This window comes from Rhinolophus sinicus, linkage group LG07, assembly GCF_036562045.2.
Source record: "Rhinolophus sinicus isolate RSC01 linkage group LG07, ASM3656204v1, whole genome shotgun sequence".
Taxonomy (NCBI): Eukaryota; Metazoa; Chordata; class Mammalia; order Chiroptera; family Rhinolophidae; genus Rhinolophus; species Rhinolophus sinicus.
In genome coordinates this window covers 78,602,650-78,616,449 of record NC_133757.1, presented here as the reverse complement: position 1 = coordinate 78,616,449, position 13,800 = coordinate 78,602,650, and the positions used below count along the sequence as shown (strand labels likewise).

The 13,800-nt window shown below is 50.8% G+C and overlaps 2 protein-coding genes across 3 annotated transcripts; both read left to right on the top strand.

Annotated features, from left to right (window-relative positions):
• The first annotated feature begins 4,088 nt into the window (after nt 1-4,088).
• Nucleotides 4,089-10,908, top strand: KXD1 (KxDL motif containing 1). Of its 2 annotated transcripts, none has more exons than XM_019736767.2 (5): nt 4,089-4,226; nt 6,742-6,863; nt 7,877-8,029; nt 9,095-9,141; nt 9,637-10,908. In XM_019736767.2, the coding sequence occupies exons 2-5, from the start codon at nt 6,763-6,765 to the stop codon at nt 9,864-9,866; spliced, it is 531 nt and encodes a 176-aa protein (XP_019592326.1). In that variant the 5' UTR covers nt 4,089-4,226; nt 6,742-6,762; the 3' UTR covers nt 9,867-10,908. The 2 variants fall into 2 exon arrangements, with proteins under 2 accessions (XP_019592326.1, XP_074193944.1); XM_074337843.1 differs by having other exon boundaries at nt 4,196-4,261.
• Nucleotides 10,909-11,526: 618 nt separating this feature from the next.
• On the top strand, nt 11,527-13,795 carry UBA52 (ubiquitin A-52 residue ribosomal protein fusion product 1). The gene is made up of 5 exons (XM_019736768.2): nt 11,527-11,620; nt 12,522-12,644; nt 12,859-12,945; nt 13,424-13,526; nt 13,611-13,795. The coding sequence occupies exons 2-5, from the start codon at nt 12,542-12,544 to the stop codon at nt 13,702-13,704; spliced, it is 387 nt and encodes a 128-aa protein (XP_019592327.2). The 5' UTR covers nt 11,527-11,620; nt 12,522-12,541; the 3' UTR covers nt 13,705-13,795.
• Nucleotides 13,796-13,800: the final 5 nt, after the last annotated feature.

Sequence of the window (13,800 nt, the reverse complement as noted above, 5' to 3'; positions counted from 1 at the left end):
ACCACCATCCAGAATACTCTTGTTTGTTCTTTTGCTTCTTCCCCTTTCATCCAACTCTGCTCCTACCTAAAATTTTGCTTGATTTGTTCCCCCCACACACACCTCCTTGAATGATGCCTAGCACCTATGGGAGTTCAGTAAATGAACTAATAATTGAATAAATGAATGAAACTGGCTTTGGAGGTAGCTAACACTGGAGAAGGTAACTAGTTTTTGGAGGGAACTAACTTGTTAGATCAGCACTCGGAGGTCATCTCCTACAGGAAGACCTCCCAGACCTCCCCGAGGCAAGGCCAGGTGCCCCAATTGGCTGTTCCTAGACCCATGAACCTCCACTTCATAACTGACTGACTTTTATCCGTACCATTACTTGCCTTACCTCTCTGCCCACTAGTCTAGGAGACCCTAAAAGTCTGGGACGGGTCTGTTGTTTCTCACTGTTTCAGCCCTGAGACCTGCACAGTGCAGAGCACAAAAGGTGGAGGGTGGGGGGACTTGGGGAAATCATTGTGGAAGGAAGGAAGCAGGCTCATCAGCCAGAACAAGTGGGAAGGCAGTGAGGATATGTGAGAAATTGCCTAGGAAGAATATCAAACCCTGGGTCAATCCCAGTTCTGAGGGACTTGGACTATTCCCTGTTCATCTCTGATCTTCAGTGTCTTTATCTGCACCCATCCAGCCCTATCTCTTTCATGGGCTGGAGGAATTGTAATAAAGATACTATACATAAACAACTAAAATAAATATAAACTAATAACATCAACAATTATAACAATAGTATCGTTTTTCCCCGAAAATAAGACCTAGCCGGACAATTAGTTCTAACGCGTCTTTTGGAGCAAAAATTAATATAAGATCCGGTCTTATGTAATATTACATAAAACCCAGTATTACATTATAGTATAGTATAGTATAGTATAGTATAGTATAGTATATATTGTATATATGATATTATATAAGACCAGGTCTTATACTAAAATAAGACCAAGTCTTATATTAATTTTTGCTCCAAAAGACACATTAGAGCTGATTGTCCAGCTAGGTCTTATTTTCAGGGAAACACGGTAACAGCTGAGACTCCAGTATCACAGGTGTAGGCAAAAATTGTGTATTTAATCCTCCCATCAGCCTTATGAGACAAATACTCTGATATTTGGAATCCACATCATTGGCTACATACAGAGTTGCAATCGTTGCATCTTCCTGGTGAACAGAACTTGTGATTGTTGTGACATGCCCCTCTTTATCTCCATGCTTCTTGCCTTCGAGTGGACTTTGATATTAAGATCACACACCTATTCTCTTGGTTTCTCTTTTAAAGTTTCCATTCTTTTCCACCCCTTCCACCTTTCGGTACCCTTATGTTGTATATGTGCCTCTTGTAAGCAGTGTAGAATCAGGTTTTGTTTTTTGATCCATCCTGCCCATCTTTATCTTTTAATTGGGGCATTTGGTCTCTTCACATTTAATGTAATTACACACATATTTGGACTTAAATCTGCCCTCTCATGTGTTTTTTCTCTGTAATACTTTCTCTATGCTCCTTTTCTCTCTCTTGCCTTCTTTAGAATTGGATGCATGTGTTTTGGTAATACTCTTATTATCCTTATTCTACAGATGGGGAAATTGAGGCACAGAGAAGTTAATTAACTTGTTCAAGGTCACAGTGATGAAGAGCACAGTGGGCCTGGTATCTTATCCCATTGAGCTTCTATTCCAGCCAGGGAGCTGGATACTGCACAAACAATAATGCAGATAAGTATCTAACTGCAGCTATAATGAATGCTATGTAAGAAATACAATTGGAAAAAGTGGCAGAGAAAGGTTTCCAGTGCCCAGACTTAGGCCTCCCCCACCACCAATGCCCCCATCACTGGGGCAACTGCGCATTCACATCATTTCCCACCCTCTCCCTCAAACACACAAAGGAGGAAAATATTTTTCTTGTCTCTACTCCACTGTGCACAAAACATTTGGGGCCAGCCAAGTCCCTTTTGGCCTCAATGTGCAGCCCCCACCTCTTCCGGGACCCTCGTAAATGTTTCCTGGCCTCTAACAGAGCCCAAGGGACCCATTGAAAAGCTTGATTTCTTCAGCCTGGGCCTCCTCTGCTGCAGCCTGCAGACAGAGTCATGGTTCCACTTTTACCAGCAGCCCCCACCAGTGCTCCCCTCTCAGCACTGGCTGCTACCTGGCTCACTGAGCTCCACGGTTCTTAAAAAGATCCAGTCCAGACTATGTGTTTTCCCACCACCCTGTCTTTGCTCCTGTGATTCCCTCAGCCTTGAATGAAAGTCAGCACCTAGAAAACTCCTAATCCTACCTCAAAACCCCATTCAGATATACTTTCTTCTTTGCCCTTAAAAGGAGTTCTCATCCCCCCACTCTTCAGGTTCCTCCAGCTTTGAGTCTCTCCTCCCTCTAACCCAGCAGTGTTCCACTCAGGGTTGGGAGTGTCTGACTCAGACTCTGTCTCCCTTCATCCTCCAGGGCTAGGCAGGGACTGAGTACTCTCTGGTTTCCCAGAATATGGGCCACATCCAGAGGGGGTGGCTAGAGGGTTACTGAAAATTTTTTTAAACTTTTGAACTAAGTACTTAAGAGTCCTGGTCTGTATTAACTTTTCAGTGAATTAAGGCAGCAAAACATGCGGGTAATAATACAGTTTACCAAGGGCTTACGATGGACTAAGACTTGTAAGGAACTCACCTGCTTGATTTCATAAGGTTAAGCCACTTGCCCAAAGCCATCCAGCTAAAATGTGACAGAACTAGAATTAGAACTCAGATATATCCAATTCCAGAGCTCTTAAAGAGTCTTTCATGTGCCCCAGGGCATGGTATGTGTTTATCTCCCAAGCTTTCAAGTAACTTAAAAGCCAAATGCAGTGATCACCCAGGCTCACAGTTAACAAACTGAGACCCAGAAAAATTAGACGTATAACATACACACATTATAAGACCTCAATAACTAGTGATAATGAATTGCTAATATTTATTAAGCAATTACTGTTTTGTAATTGCCCCATTTTGTTTATGGCTTTCAGTATATAGACAAGGTGACAGATGTAGGAGTAAATACAGATGTGTGTATGCATAGGTTAGTAGACATAACTATGTATTTGCTAACTCTGACAGCTGAGAGTGTCGTTAAGCAATGAGCACACCCAGCACCCAGACCTTGGATTTTAAATACCATTCTCCAAGAACAGGAACCAGTGTCCTTGGAGAAACTGCTGATTCCAAGGATATGCCAAAGCAAACATGGAAAATCTTGTGTCAAAAGTAAGAAAGTAGTTAGAGAAAGATGGAAGATACATTAAAGAACATAGGTGATTAACTTAAAGGGGCAGCAAGATAAATAACAATAAAATTCTCATGAGTTCAGAGCAATATAAATGTGAATAGATACATAATTGGAGAGTGGACAGCTCTTGTTTAGAATAAATTCCAATTAATAATTCAATTAATAAATAGAAAAAAGTAAAAATTGTCGACAAGAGCCATGAATGGATGCTAAAACTTGTGGGTGTCAAATGCTTTTTAAAACGTTAAAAAAAAAAAAGTATTTGCATTGTCTCTTAAGTAGCTCCCCATAAAATACTTATTAATTAGAAAGGTGAAAATAGTGACTTCATGGTTGAAAAACCGTCAAGACGCTGTCTTAAGCAAGTCGTCAGTCAACATCGCATGCCTCAATATAATGCATTGAGGACACAGCATCGCTTCTATGGGATTCCTGCCCAAATTCCTTAACTACAGTCTAATCCGGAGGAAACACTGGATTAAACCCATATTGATGGGTTTTCTACAAAACCGTAAGTCTTCAGAAGTATTAAGGTCATGAAAGAGTAGGAAAAGACTGAGGAACTGTCACAGAGTGGAAGAGACTAAGGATATGTAATTAAATGCAACGTGGGATCCTGGATGGTAATGGACCAGAAAAAAATCAGCAACAGCAGAACACGGATTCCTGAACCCGGTGAATTTGATTCCCAGCCTGGAAAGCTCGGGTTTTGGAAGCTACGTAGGCGAGAAAGGGACTGCTTGATTGGCTTTGTGTTGTGACGCACAGGCGAAGGGGCTAAACCCCACCCCTTCCTGTCGCACCTCCACGCACGCAAATCGGCCCTGGTCACGTCGCCGCCACGTGCGCATGGTGCGTGGTGACGTCACGGCGGCGCGGGCGCCATCCCGGAAGCGCGAGCAAGGCCGCCAGATGTGCAGGTGCCGCTGCCACCGACGCCGGGGCCGAGTTTGGGGTGGGGCTGGGGCTGCCGGGGCCGCCGGGGAGCCGGGCCGGGTCGAGCGCGGCCCTGGGGCTGTCGTGGGGTGGGGCGCGCTTTTGGCCACATCTGGGCACCCCTCCTGCGCACAGGCCTCAGTTTCCCTGTGTGCTCAGTGGATCCAGGTCCAGGGTGCGGGAGTTGGGGCCACCTGTGTCACCCAGAAGCGGGCGTTGCCCTGGTTGGGCTTCAGTTTCTGCGCTTGGCAGGGGCGGGGTGTGAGGGGATATGCGAGCCTAGCTCCCACTCCAGGGTTTTGCTAAGCTTGGGCCATCAAATTAAACTGTTAAATGCCCTGGGTGGAGCCGGCCCCTGTGAGCCTTAGTTCTCAGAGATGAGAGTGTTTGCCTCAGGCGTGGTTGGAGATTAAATTTGCTCCTGTTCTTGGAAACACCTTAGAGGATCTCGTCAAAATGCTGATTCCCGCGCCCCAACTTAAAACTTCTTCACACTCCCCTTGGAGAAACAGCCTGCTCGGAGTTAAGCTTATCCCGTTGGTTTCAGTCCCCACAAACATGACTGTGAGATTCTGATTCTTTGTTATTCCCATTTTCTGGATGAGAAAACTGGTTCGGAAAGGCGAGGTGACTCTCCCAAAGTCACACAGCCTCCCTCTCAGCGTGTTTCCCTCATAAACAGAACAGATACCAGAGCGCTTGCTGGGTTATTTCTACCCTTAAGTGGTCCACAGTAGCTGTAAGGGAAGGCTTCCTCAGAGAAGGAGCTGGCAGTGGAGGGATGTGGCTTGAATCTCACATATGGGAACCAGAGACAGGAAAGAACCCAACTTTGAAGCAGAACCGTTTCCTGCAGGTCCAAATCTTGTGCCTGCCAGGCTTTCGTTGTGGGCTTCCCACCACATGACTGCCCTTTGAGCCCAAGTAGCCTCTTTATACGTGATCACACTTTTTTAGAAATGTGGAGACTGAATGTCTGTACCTGGCACATAGGAGCTCAAAAAATAATACTAATTGACAGGGTGAGGGGATTTCACCAGGTGTGTCAGCTTATTTCCAGAAGGCATGTAGGGGCTGCAAACCGCTAAGCCAAATTCATGGCATAAATGCATAAATAGTCTTGGCCCCATGGTGTTTGGAGGAAAAGAGGGTTAGTTGCTAAAATTCTCAAATGAGGTGATTTCACGGGGGGGCGGGGGGAGAAACCACATTTCTGGGTATTTTTCCTGGAAGCAATCAGAAGTCTGGCAGGAAGCAGCTGCTGTAAGAAGCAGCTGTGCTATCATGGGTGGATACTGAACATCTGTACAGGGTCACACCTTTGTTGATCCTGCGGACGGTGGATATTTGTGACTCAGGTTCACTGGCTACGTGACAATAGCTCAGTGCCTCAGTCTCTGAGCTTGTTTTCTCACGTACAAATAAGGGTAACAATTCCTATGTATAAAGTTGGTACCTTGTTTAGCTTACAGTAGGTGCTAAATAAAGAGGAAGGTGGATTAAGTGGGCTCTGAAAGCCCTTACTGATCTTGTGTGTAAATCTTAACCAATGGCCAGTGGGCTTTTCTGCCGGCCATTAAATATGTGGGCCCCAGAACCAAGCTATGTCAGGATTCTGGGTTTTTCCTGAAGCTCCCCACCAGTAGGGTCAGTGCTAAAGCTGTGGCCTTTCTTGCCCTGGCCTGATCCAGGAAGCCCAACCCACTGGGACGGTCATCTACATGCTAGGGAAGCTGAGAGCCCTGCAGCTCTCTGGGTTGCTGGGGTCCACAGCCTGGCTGCAAGTGCCTGAAATTCTTGGCTTTATTTGCTATTAAAAGTTCAGCATTACAGCTGAGTTTGAAAGGTCCTGTTTGCCTCTGTCAAAAGAAGTTCTGGTGATCCCTTGCTGTGAGCCAGGTTCTGGGCTGGGCTCTGGAGACAGCAGTGAGCGAGGGAGACACACGCCTCTACTCTTTTGGAGCTGGCAGTGCTGTGGGGGTGACAGGCAAACAGGTCAACTGTTAACTGAGGTAATTTCAGGCAGAGATGAGCCAGGGAAGCAACTAAAACAAGGTGATGAGAGTGACCAAAGTAGGGATAGTCATCAAGGATCTCCTGGGAGGGAAGACGAGGTGGTGGTGATCCGAGGGGGCAGTGGTGCATGTTCCACCAGGGGGACAGCAGGCTCTGATCTGGGAATGGGCAAAGGCAAGGGCGTGTGGGAGGAGGTGGGCAGATAGATCTGTGCAGGTGGACGGTGCCAGTGGCCTTGGGCATATGGAGAATGGGTGCTGGGGAGGGGAGATGGGATTCCGATGTGCTTGGGTGCAAGTTATAAATGTGACCTTCTGTAGTTCTTGAAATAACCCCTGAATTCCTGGGATGACAAAGCTGAGGCTGAGGTGGCATGACCGACCCACTTTTAGGAAGCCTGTGGGGTTCCTGGCCCCTCCTGTCCCCCCCCACCCCCCACCCACTCATGTGCCTGGTACAGACTGCAAATTTTCTACGTTTCAGGCAGCGGCGGAGGAAGAAGACATGGACCCCCCGGCCTCGGCCTCAAGGGTCTTCTGCGGCCGCATCCTGAGCATGGTGAATGTGGATGACGTCAATGCCATCATCCTGGCCCAGAAGAACATGTGAGTGGTGGCCAAGCAGCCTGGGCTCCAGGCGTGGGAAGGAATCCACTTGCCAGCCAGTATTGTTGCCCGGCCCGCCCCCACACTGGTGATAAAATGAAGGAAATGAGCAAATTTGCTGGCTGGCTCCTAAGTAAATTCCTTCCTGGCCTGGAGGCGAGCCCTTGGCATAGGAAGCAGGGCTTTGAGATGGTTTCACAGCTGTGGAAGGCTTGGGGGACGGGGGGACGGGGGAGGGGGAGATGCATCAGCTCCTGTCCCAAGGCCTGGGGTGAGGAAGAGTGGGAAAAGGGGATACTGGGGGATATAAGGAAGCTGGTGGGCTGGCTTCCTGTTGGGGCCCTGGTCTGTCAGAGCCCAGGCTGTCTGTAGAGCACCCAGCATCTCTTGGAGGGGCCGTGAACTCCCTTTTGCCCTCCCTGGGGCTTCGCACCATGGCCACTGCAGCCCCATTCTAATTCTGGCCTGACTTGTATGGGGAACAAAGGCTGACAATCTTGGGAGGGAAGTGCAGCCTCCTGGGGTTTCATTTTTGTGTCTTTAAGCCAAAGGCTCTTCCTTCCATTTAGGACAAAGCACAGACCTAATACCCTGTCTTACCCTGTGACAAGGGAGCTGAGTGTGTCTGGGTATCAGCAATACCCATCTTTCTCCTAGTTCTTTAGGTCAGATTCAGACTTGACCCTGGGGAATTCCCAGCATGAGGGGAGACAAAAACCAGACACAAATCTTCCTGCCTCCATGGTGTCTGCACTGGGCCAGAGAAACCACCTGAAACTAGGGGAATCAGGGAAATCAATGAATCTGCTTGAGGGAGGTGGTGAAGACTACATGAGAAGGGCACACCTGAGTAGGGTTTTAAAGGCTGAATAGGAGTTTGCTGGGTGGCTCAATCACTAGGTAGAGCTCTGTAGAACAAGGGAAAGGCACATGTAAAGGTCATGGAGCAGGAAAGGGCTTAGCAGGGCTTTATAGGCTAAGCAGAGGTGTTGGTGCCCTCTCTCTGCGACCAGGCTGGACCGCTTTGAGAAGACCAACGAGATGCTGGTGAACTTCAACAATCTGTCAAGTGTCCGCCTGCAGCAGATGAGTGAGCGCTTCCTGCACCACACGAGGACCCTGGTGGAGATGAAGCGGGACCTGGACAGCATCTTCCGCAGGATCAGGTGGGTGCTCAGCCCCGCCAGGCTCTGCCTCCCCCTCCAAGCCTTGGGTCCTCCCCTCTTCAATGAGAGCTACCCATTTCATGTAACAGGGTGACGGAGAGATCCAGCTCACTTGTTTTATGAGACTTCATCATGTACTTAGCATCCAAGAAGATCTGAATTCTGGGATAAAGATCTTTTTTTTTTTTTTAAACAGGACTTTACTGGGGAACAGTGTGTACTTCCAAGACTTTCTCCAAGTCAAGTTGTTATCTTTTCAATCTTAGTTGTGGAGGGCGTAGCTCAGCTCCAGGTCCAGTTGCCATTGTTAGTTGTAGGGGGCGCAGCCCACCATCCCTTGAGGGAGTCGAAACAGCAACCTTGTGGTTAAGAGCCCACTGGCCCATGTGGAAATCGAACCGGCAGCCTTTGGAGTTAGGAGCACAGAGCTCCAACCGCCTGAGCCACCGGGCCAGCCTTGGGATAAAAATCTTGAAGTTTCTGAATTTAAATTTTGTTTATCTTTTAAAAAGTGCAACGTAACACTGAACACAGAATGCAAAAAAGGCAGGCAAAAGCCAATAGTGAAAGGCCAGCCTCCTGTTCCCCTAGCCCTTCACCAGGTCTTCTCAAGAGGCAAATGAGATTGCTGGGTCTTGGGGTGTGGACAGCCAACATGCCCCGCCTCCCCGACTTGCTCATTGGGCCTCATCCCCTAGGATGCAGGGACAGGTTGGGACAAGAAGCCCAGAGCGATTGCTGAGAAGCAGGCAGGGAAGCTTCCTGCAAGGTTGTCCAGGTAGAAAGTTAAAAGTCAGAAAGGCATTGCAGGTAGGGGGCCCAGGAAGTACCCAGACCCAGGGCCGAGGGTGCACAGAAACTGACAGCTGGTTAGCTGGTGCCTTCAGAGTAGGTCTGAAGGGCTGAGTGCCTGCACCTCCCTGCAGCCTGGGAGTGGAGTGTGACATGCAGTGAGTGGGAAACTCACGCCACCCATCCACCCCGTTGACAATGGCATTGCTTTTGCACTGAGCCTAGCCTGTTTGTTCAGTGAGCTCAGGCTGTGTGCCTTCCCTTCCCCCACAGGACGCTGAAAGGGAAGCTGGCCAGGCAGCACCCGGAGGCCTTCAGCCGTAAGTGTCACCCAGGGTTTCTGCGCCCCACATCTGACTTCTGCATCCCTTGGATGCCAGCACCCTCAGCCTTGTCAGAGGAAGTACAGTGTTCCCTCACACTGAGTCTTGGTTTACCCCCACATGCTGAATGGACCAACAGCTCCCCATTTCAGGGCTGCTGACACCCATAGGCTCAGAGGCAATGCTGCTGTCTTCAGCCCCAGTTTATCAAGCAGGGAGCTGAGGAAAGGGCAGGTGAGGGGCCCGGCCCAGGTGATACAGTCGAGGGCAGAGCCAGGCTCAGGCTCAGCCCCAGGGCCCATGTTGGCCTGACCCAGAGAACCTGGGTCCTTACCTCACCTTGAAGGGAGACCTCTCACCTACCTGAGCCTCAGTTCCCTCTTCTGTAAAATGGGCCACGTCATGCCCTGTGGGGGGCGGGGCTGTTAGGGGTCACAGGCCCAGTTAATCCATCACTGCAACTAAGCCAACTTCTGGGCCTCCTTCCCCCAGACGTTCCAGAGGCGTCCCTCCTGGAGGACGAGGATGAAGACCCCATCCCGCCCAGCACCACGACCACCATCGCCACTTCCGAACAGAGCACAGGTTCCTGTGACACCAGCCCCGACACTGTCTCACCCTCTCTCAGCCCTGGCTTCGAGGACCTGTCCCATGTCCGACCTGACTCCCCTGCCATCAATGGCCGCAGCCAGACAGATGAGGAGGAGATATTGGACGAGTAGCCCTGCTCCCAGGCACTCCGAGGGATCTCAGGGCCGTGGTGGCACTCTCTATGTGTCTGAGGTGGCAGCAGATAACCCTGCCTTGAGATGGTCAGCTTTGCCACCGTATTCTGTCATCTGGGGCTTCCTGGGGGACAAGACTCCTTCCCAGGGGTGTGGAATTCCTGGAGGTCTGTCATTCCCACTCCTTCCTCACTAAGAGCCTCTCCTGCAGACCCTCTGCCAGGCCGGAGGATGAACGGCCAGTTGGCATTGTTGGGCTGGGCGCAAGGAAGTTTTTCCAGAAACCAAAGCCAGATATCCCCTACCCTAGCGCCCTGGTCAGGACCTCCTTGATGTGGACAAGCGCTATCATAGCTGAGTTCACCCCAGCTCACTCCCACACCTACTAACTCTGGTCTCCCTGCCCCTTTCTCCAACAAAAGTATTAAATACTTTCTCCAATTGGTATCGCAAGGAGGTTTCTGAAATAGTTGTAGAAAGCTCAAGACAGATGCTGCCCATCCGCTCAGCCCTGAGCCTGGTAAGGCCCATGTTTCTGTGACCAGAGGTGTGGACCCTGAGGGCCCTGCAAGCCTCTCCCAGGGCCTCCATGGCGCAAGCCGAGCCACCTTGGAAAACAGAGTTTAATGGAATATTTTTGTACCTGTTATTTACAGATGCTGTTGGGAAGTTATCAATAAAAAGACTCGGTTCTAAAAAAAAAGAAGGGTGTACCTAGCAGTAGTTTCCTTCCATCCTTTGGTACATCAGCTCAAACGGGATTGGATGTGGGACAGGATGGGGTGCGGCCAGGCACCACTAGACTAGGAAGAGATGTGGCTGCCCTTGGTGGGAGTCCTCGGTGGTGGCAGCCATGATAAGTTCCTATCACCATTGCTCACAACCCTGTTCCCTTACCTCCTTGAATAACTCCTCCAGAACTCCGTCGCTGGGTAGGCTCCTCAAGGAGCTGAGCTGGGTCCCATTCCCCATTAAACACTCATGGAGTCCCTTCATCTTTGAAGCACTTATCAATTGTTATTAAAGGCATCTTCCCTGATCCAAGAGTGTGTGCTTTTGCCTGGTCCATAGGGGCGCTGGGAAGAGTTCAAGGAAATAAAGAGGTGCACTGCCAAGCCCACAAGTCACTTCTCCGTCATCACCTCTTTATCGCGCTGGGCACCTTTTAGCCGTCCATGAGTCTCCTGAGTCCCATCCCATTTTTTTGTTCTCCTTCCTCTCACCTGCTCTTCCTGCGTTCCCGCGCGCCGCCCTGAAAGCCATCCGCGGCCCGTGAGATTGGAATAACTGACTCCAAATAACTGACTTCGGGTGTTAGGTGCCTACGTGGCTCCCAGGGGTCCTGGCCCTGCACCTCCTACCTTCCCTGCCACATCCCTGCGTCCTGGACCCGCAGACCCTCTGCTTAATGCCTTCGCTTTAGCCCAAAAGAGTTGACTCAAAAAGTACTAGAGAGCCCGCAACCGGCCTTCTTGAGCCGTCGGGGAGAAAGCTGGTGGAAGCACCTGAGCTCTGACAGTCTTCACCTGACCCGGGGCGGGGCGCACATCCCCGAAGCAGGTGGGCTACGTTCGCCCACAGGCGCCACGGCTTCGTTCGCCAGCACCCAACATGGCAGCGGGGCGGGGGCGGGGCGCGGCGCAGATTGTGACGCAGGCACGCAGCGTGCTCGGTGCGCAGGCGCTTTCGGCGGCAATTCGGCGGTTTCCGGTTCCGCCGCCCTCTTTCTTTTCAACGAGGCGGCGGAGCAGGTTGGTGGCTGCGTCTGTGCGGGTTCGCGCCGGACCGGGGTCAGGCGGGAGGCTGTGGGGGGAATGAGGGCCCGAGCAGCGAAGGGGGCCGCCCTGAATGCGTCTGTACGGGCCAGGTTCCGCGGGCCTGCTGAACAGGGCGCATCGGGCGGGTGTTCCGAACCCGGACTGGGCCCCCAAGAGGCGAACTGGCCTTTAGGAGAGTGGCGTGCCCGCGCCGCACGCCTGAGCTATCCGACGGGATCTCGGGACGAGGATAGGTCCTTCTGACAGATCCGGTTTAATGGGGAGGGGTATTAGGCATGTAACTTTTTCACAGTGCCAGACTCTGACAGTCCCTTTAAAAGTATTAAAACCTCCCGCTTCCTCCCGAGGGACCTACACCTCCTTTTCTACACCTGTAAGGAAAGGTTGGTAGTGTCCATCTTGTAGGCTTTCTTTGTTTTGAAAATGAAAAACTACCCGTGTAAACAAGTATCTGGCAGGTGGTTGGCAGATATTTATGGGTTGGAGCAAAGGCAGCAGATGTGGTATGAGAAATTTGGGGGTAACTGAGAAGGAAATGAGTGAGTTTGAGCTTGGAGTTGGAGGTGGTGGGGGTGGGTACTAAGATGGAATTTCCACCCAAGCTGCAGGAAGGGCATTTTGGGGAGCAGATGTGGCCAGGGGTTGGTGAAAGGGAGGGAGGATGGATGGATGTGACCTGCAGATCACACTTGGGGAAATGTGTCTGGCAAGATGGTGCTCTGGCCGTGAACTACTCATTCCATCTGTAGGCTTGTGGAAGGCAACAGGCACTGGGGTGGGCCTGAAATTGGTCCATGCAGGCACAAAATTGGCCAACCCCGGAGTGCAAGATGCTTGGACCTGCAATTTACTATTTTGTCCTACTCCCCTTCAGCCTCCCCAGCAGACATAGAGATGCAGATCTTTGTGAAAACCCTGACGGGCAAGACCATCACACTCGAGGTCGAGCCCAGTGACACTATTGAAAATGTCAAAGCCAAAATCCAAGACAAGGAGGGTGAGTTGGGCTGGGCCTGGGTGCTGGCATTGGACAGACCTCAGCCTTGCCAGTGCTTCCCCTGTATAATCTTGGGAAGGGGGCTGGTCGTCTCTACCTTGGTTTCCCTTTTGGCAGATTACGGGTAATGATGGAGCAGGCATGGGGGAGGAGGGAAGAGCTGCCAGTAATACGCTTGCCGGACAGAGCCTCAGTAACTTAGCTTTTTCCCCAGGCATCCCACCTGACCAGCAGCGTCTGATTTTTGCGGGCAAACAGCTGGAGGATGGCCGCACTCTCTCAGACTATAACATCCAGAAAGGTATTGGGGGTGTGGTGGCTGGATAGGGCCCCATGAAGCCTAGAACCCAGCCTTATGGCACAGGGGGGGTTCTTAAGATGAGTATCAGGAGATGGGAGAGTCTTGATTCACAAGATACTATTTTCATCTCTGGAAAGGGTCTCAGTGATCTCTATTTCCAAATGGCAGTGGTGTCCCATATTCTTGTTCACTTGTTTTTCTTTTTTAAGACACGCTTTATTTTAAAATGTGATGCTTACTATAAACGAAGTCAGTGTCATTCCTTGCAGCAAGAAGCAACCCAGCTGGCCACCACTGTTGTCATGTAATAGTCTCAGACTATGGGGTCTGGTGGGAGGTTCTGTGGGCTGGGCTGGTGTCAGACTCACAAGGGATTCAGACATGTCCCTGTCATACCTAGTCTACAGGACTGGAGGGCCCTGCCCTGCACCTGGCGACTGCTGAGTCACTGTCTCTCCCTCATCCTCATTTCCTGTAGAGTCCACTCTGCACTTGGTGCTTCGTCTGCGGGGTGGTATCATTGAGCCTTCCCTCCGCCAGCTTGCCCAGAAGTACAACTGTGACAAGATGATCTGCCGCAAGTATGTACGCTGCGGGGTGGGCAGGGTAGCCCTGGAGGGGGGAAGTGTCAGGTGCCCTCACCAATCCCTCCTGTCCCCATGCAGGTGTTATGCTCGCCTGCATCCTCGTGCTGTCAACTGCCGCAAGAAGAAGTGTGGCCACACCAACAACCTACGCCCCAAGAAGAAGGTCAAATAAGGGCCTTCCACCACCTCGGCTCACAGGGTGGCCTCCTGCCCAAACCCCTTGGCCCTGGGGCTTCAATAAAGTTTCCCTTTCGTTGACTGGAGCAGT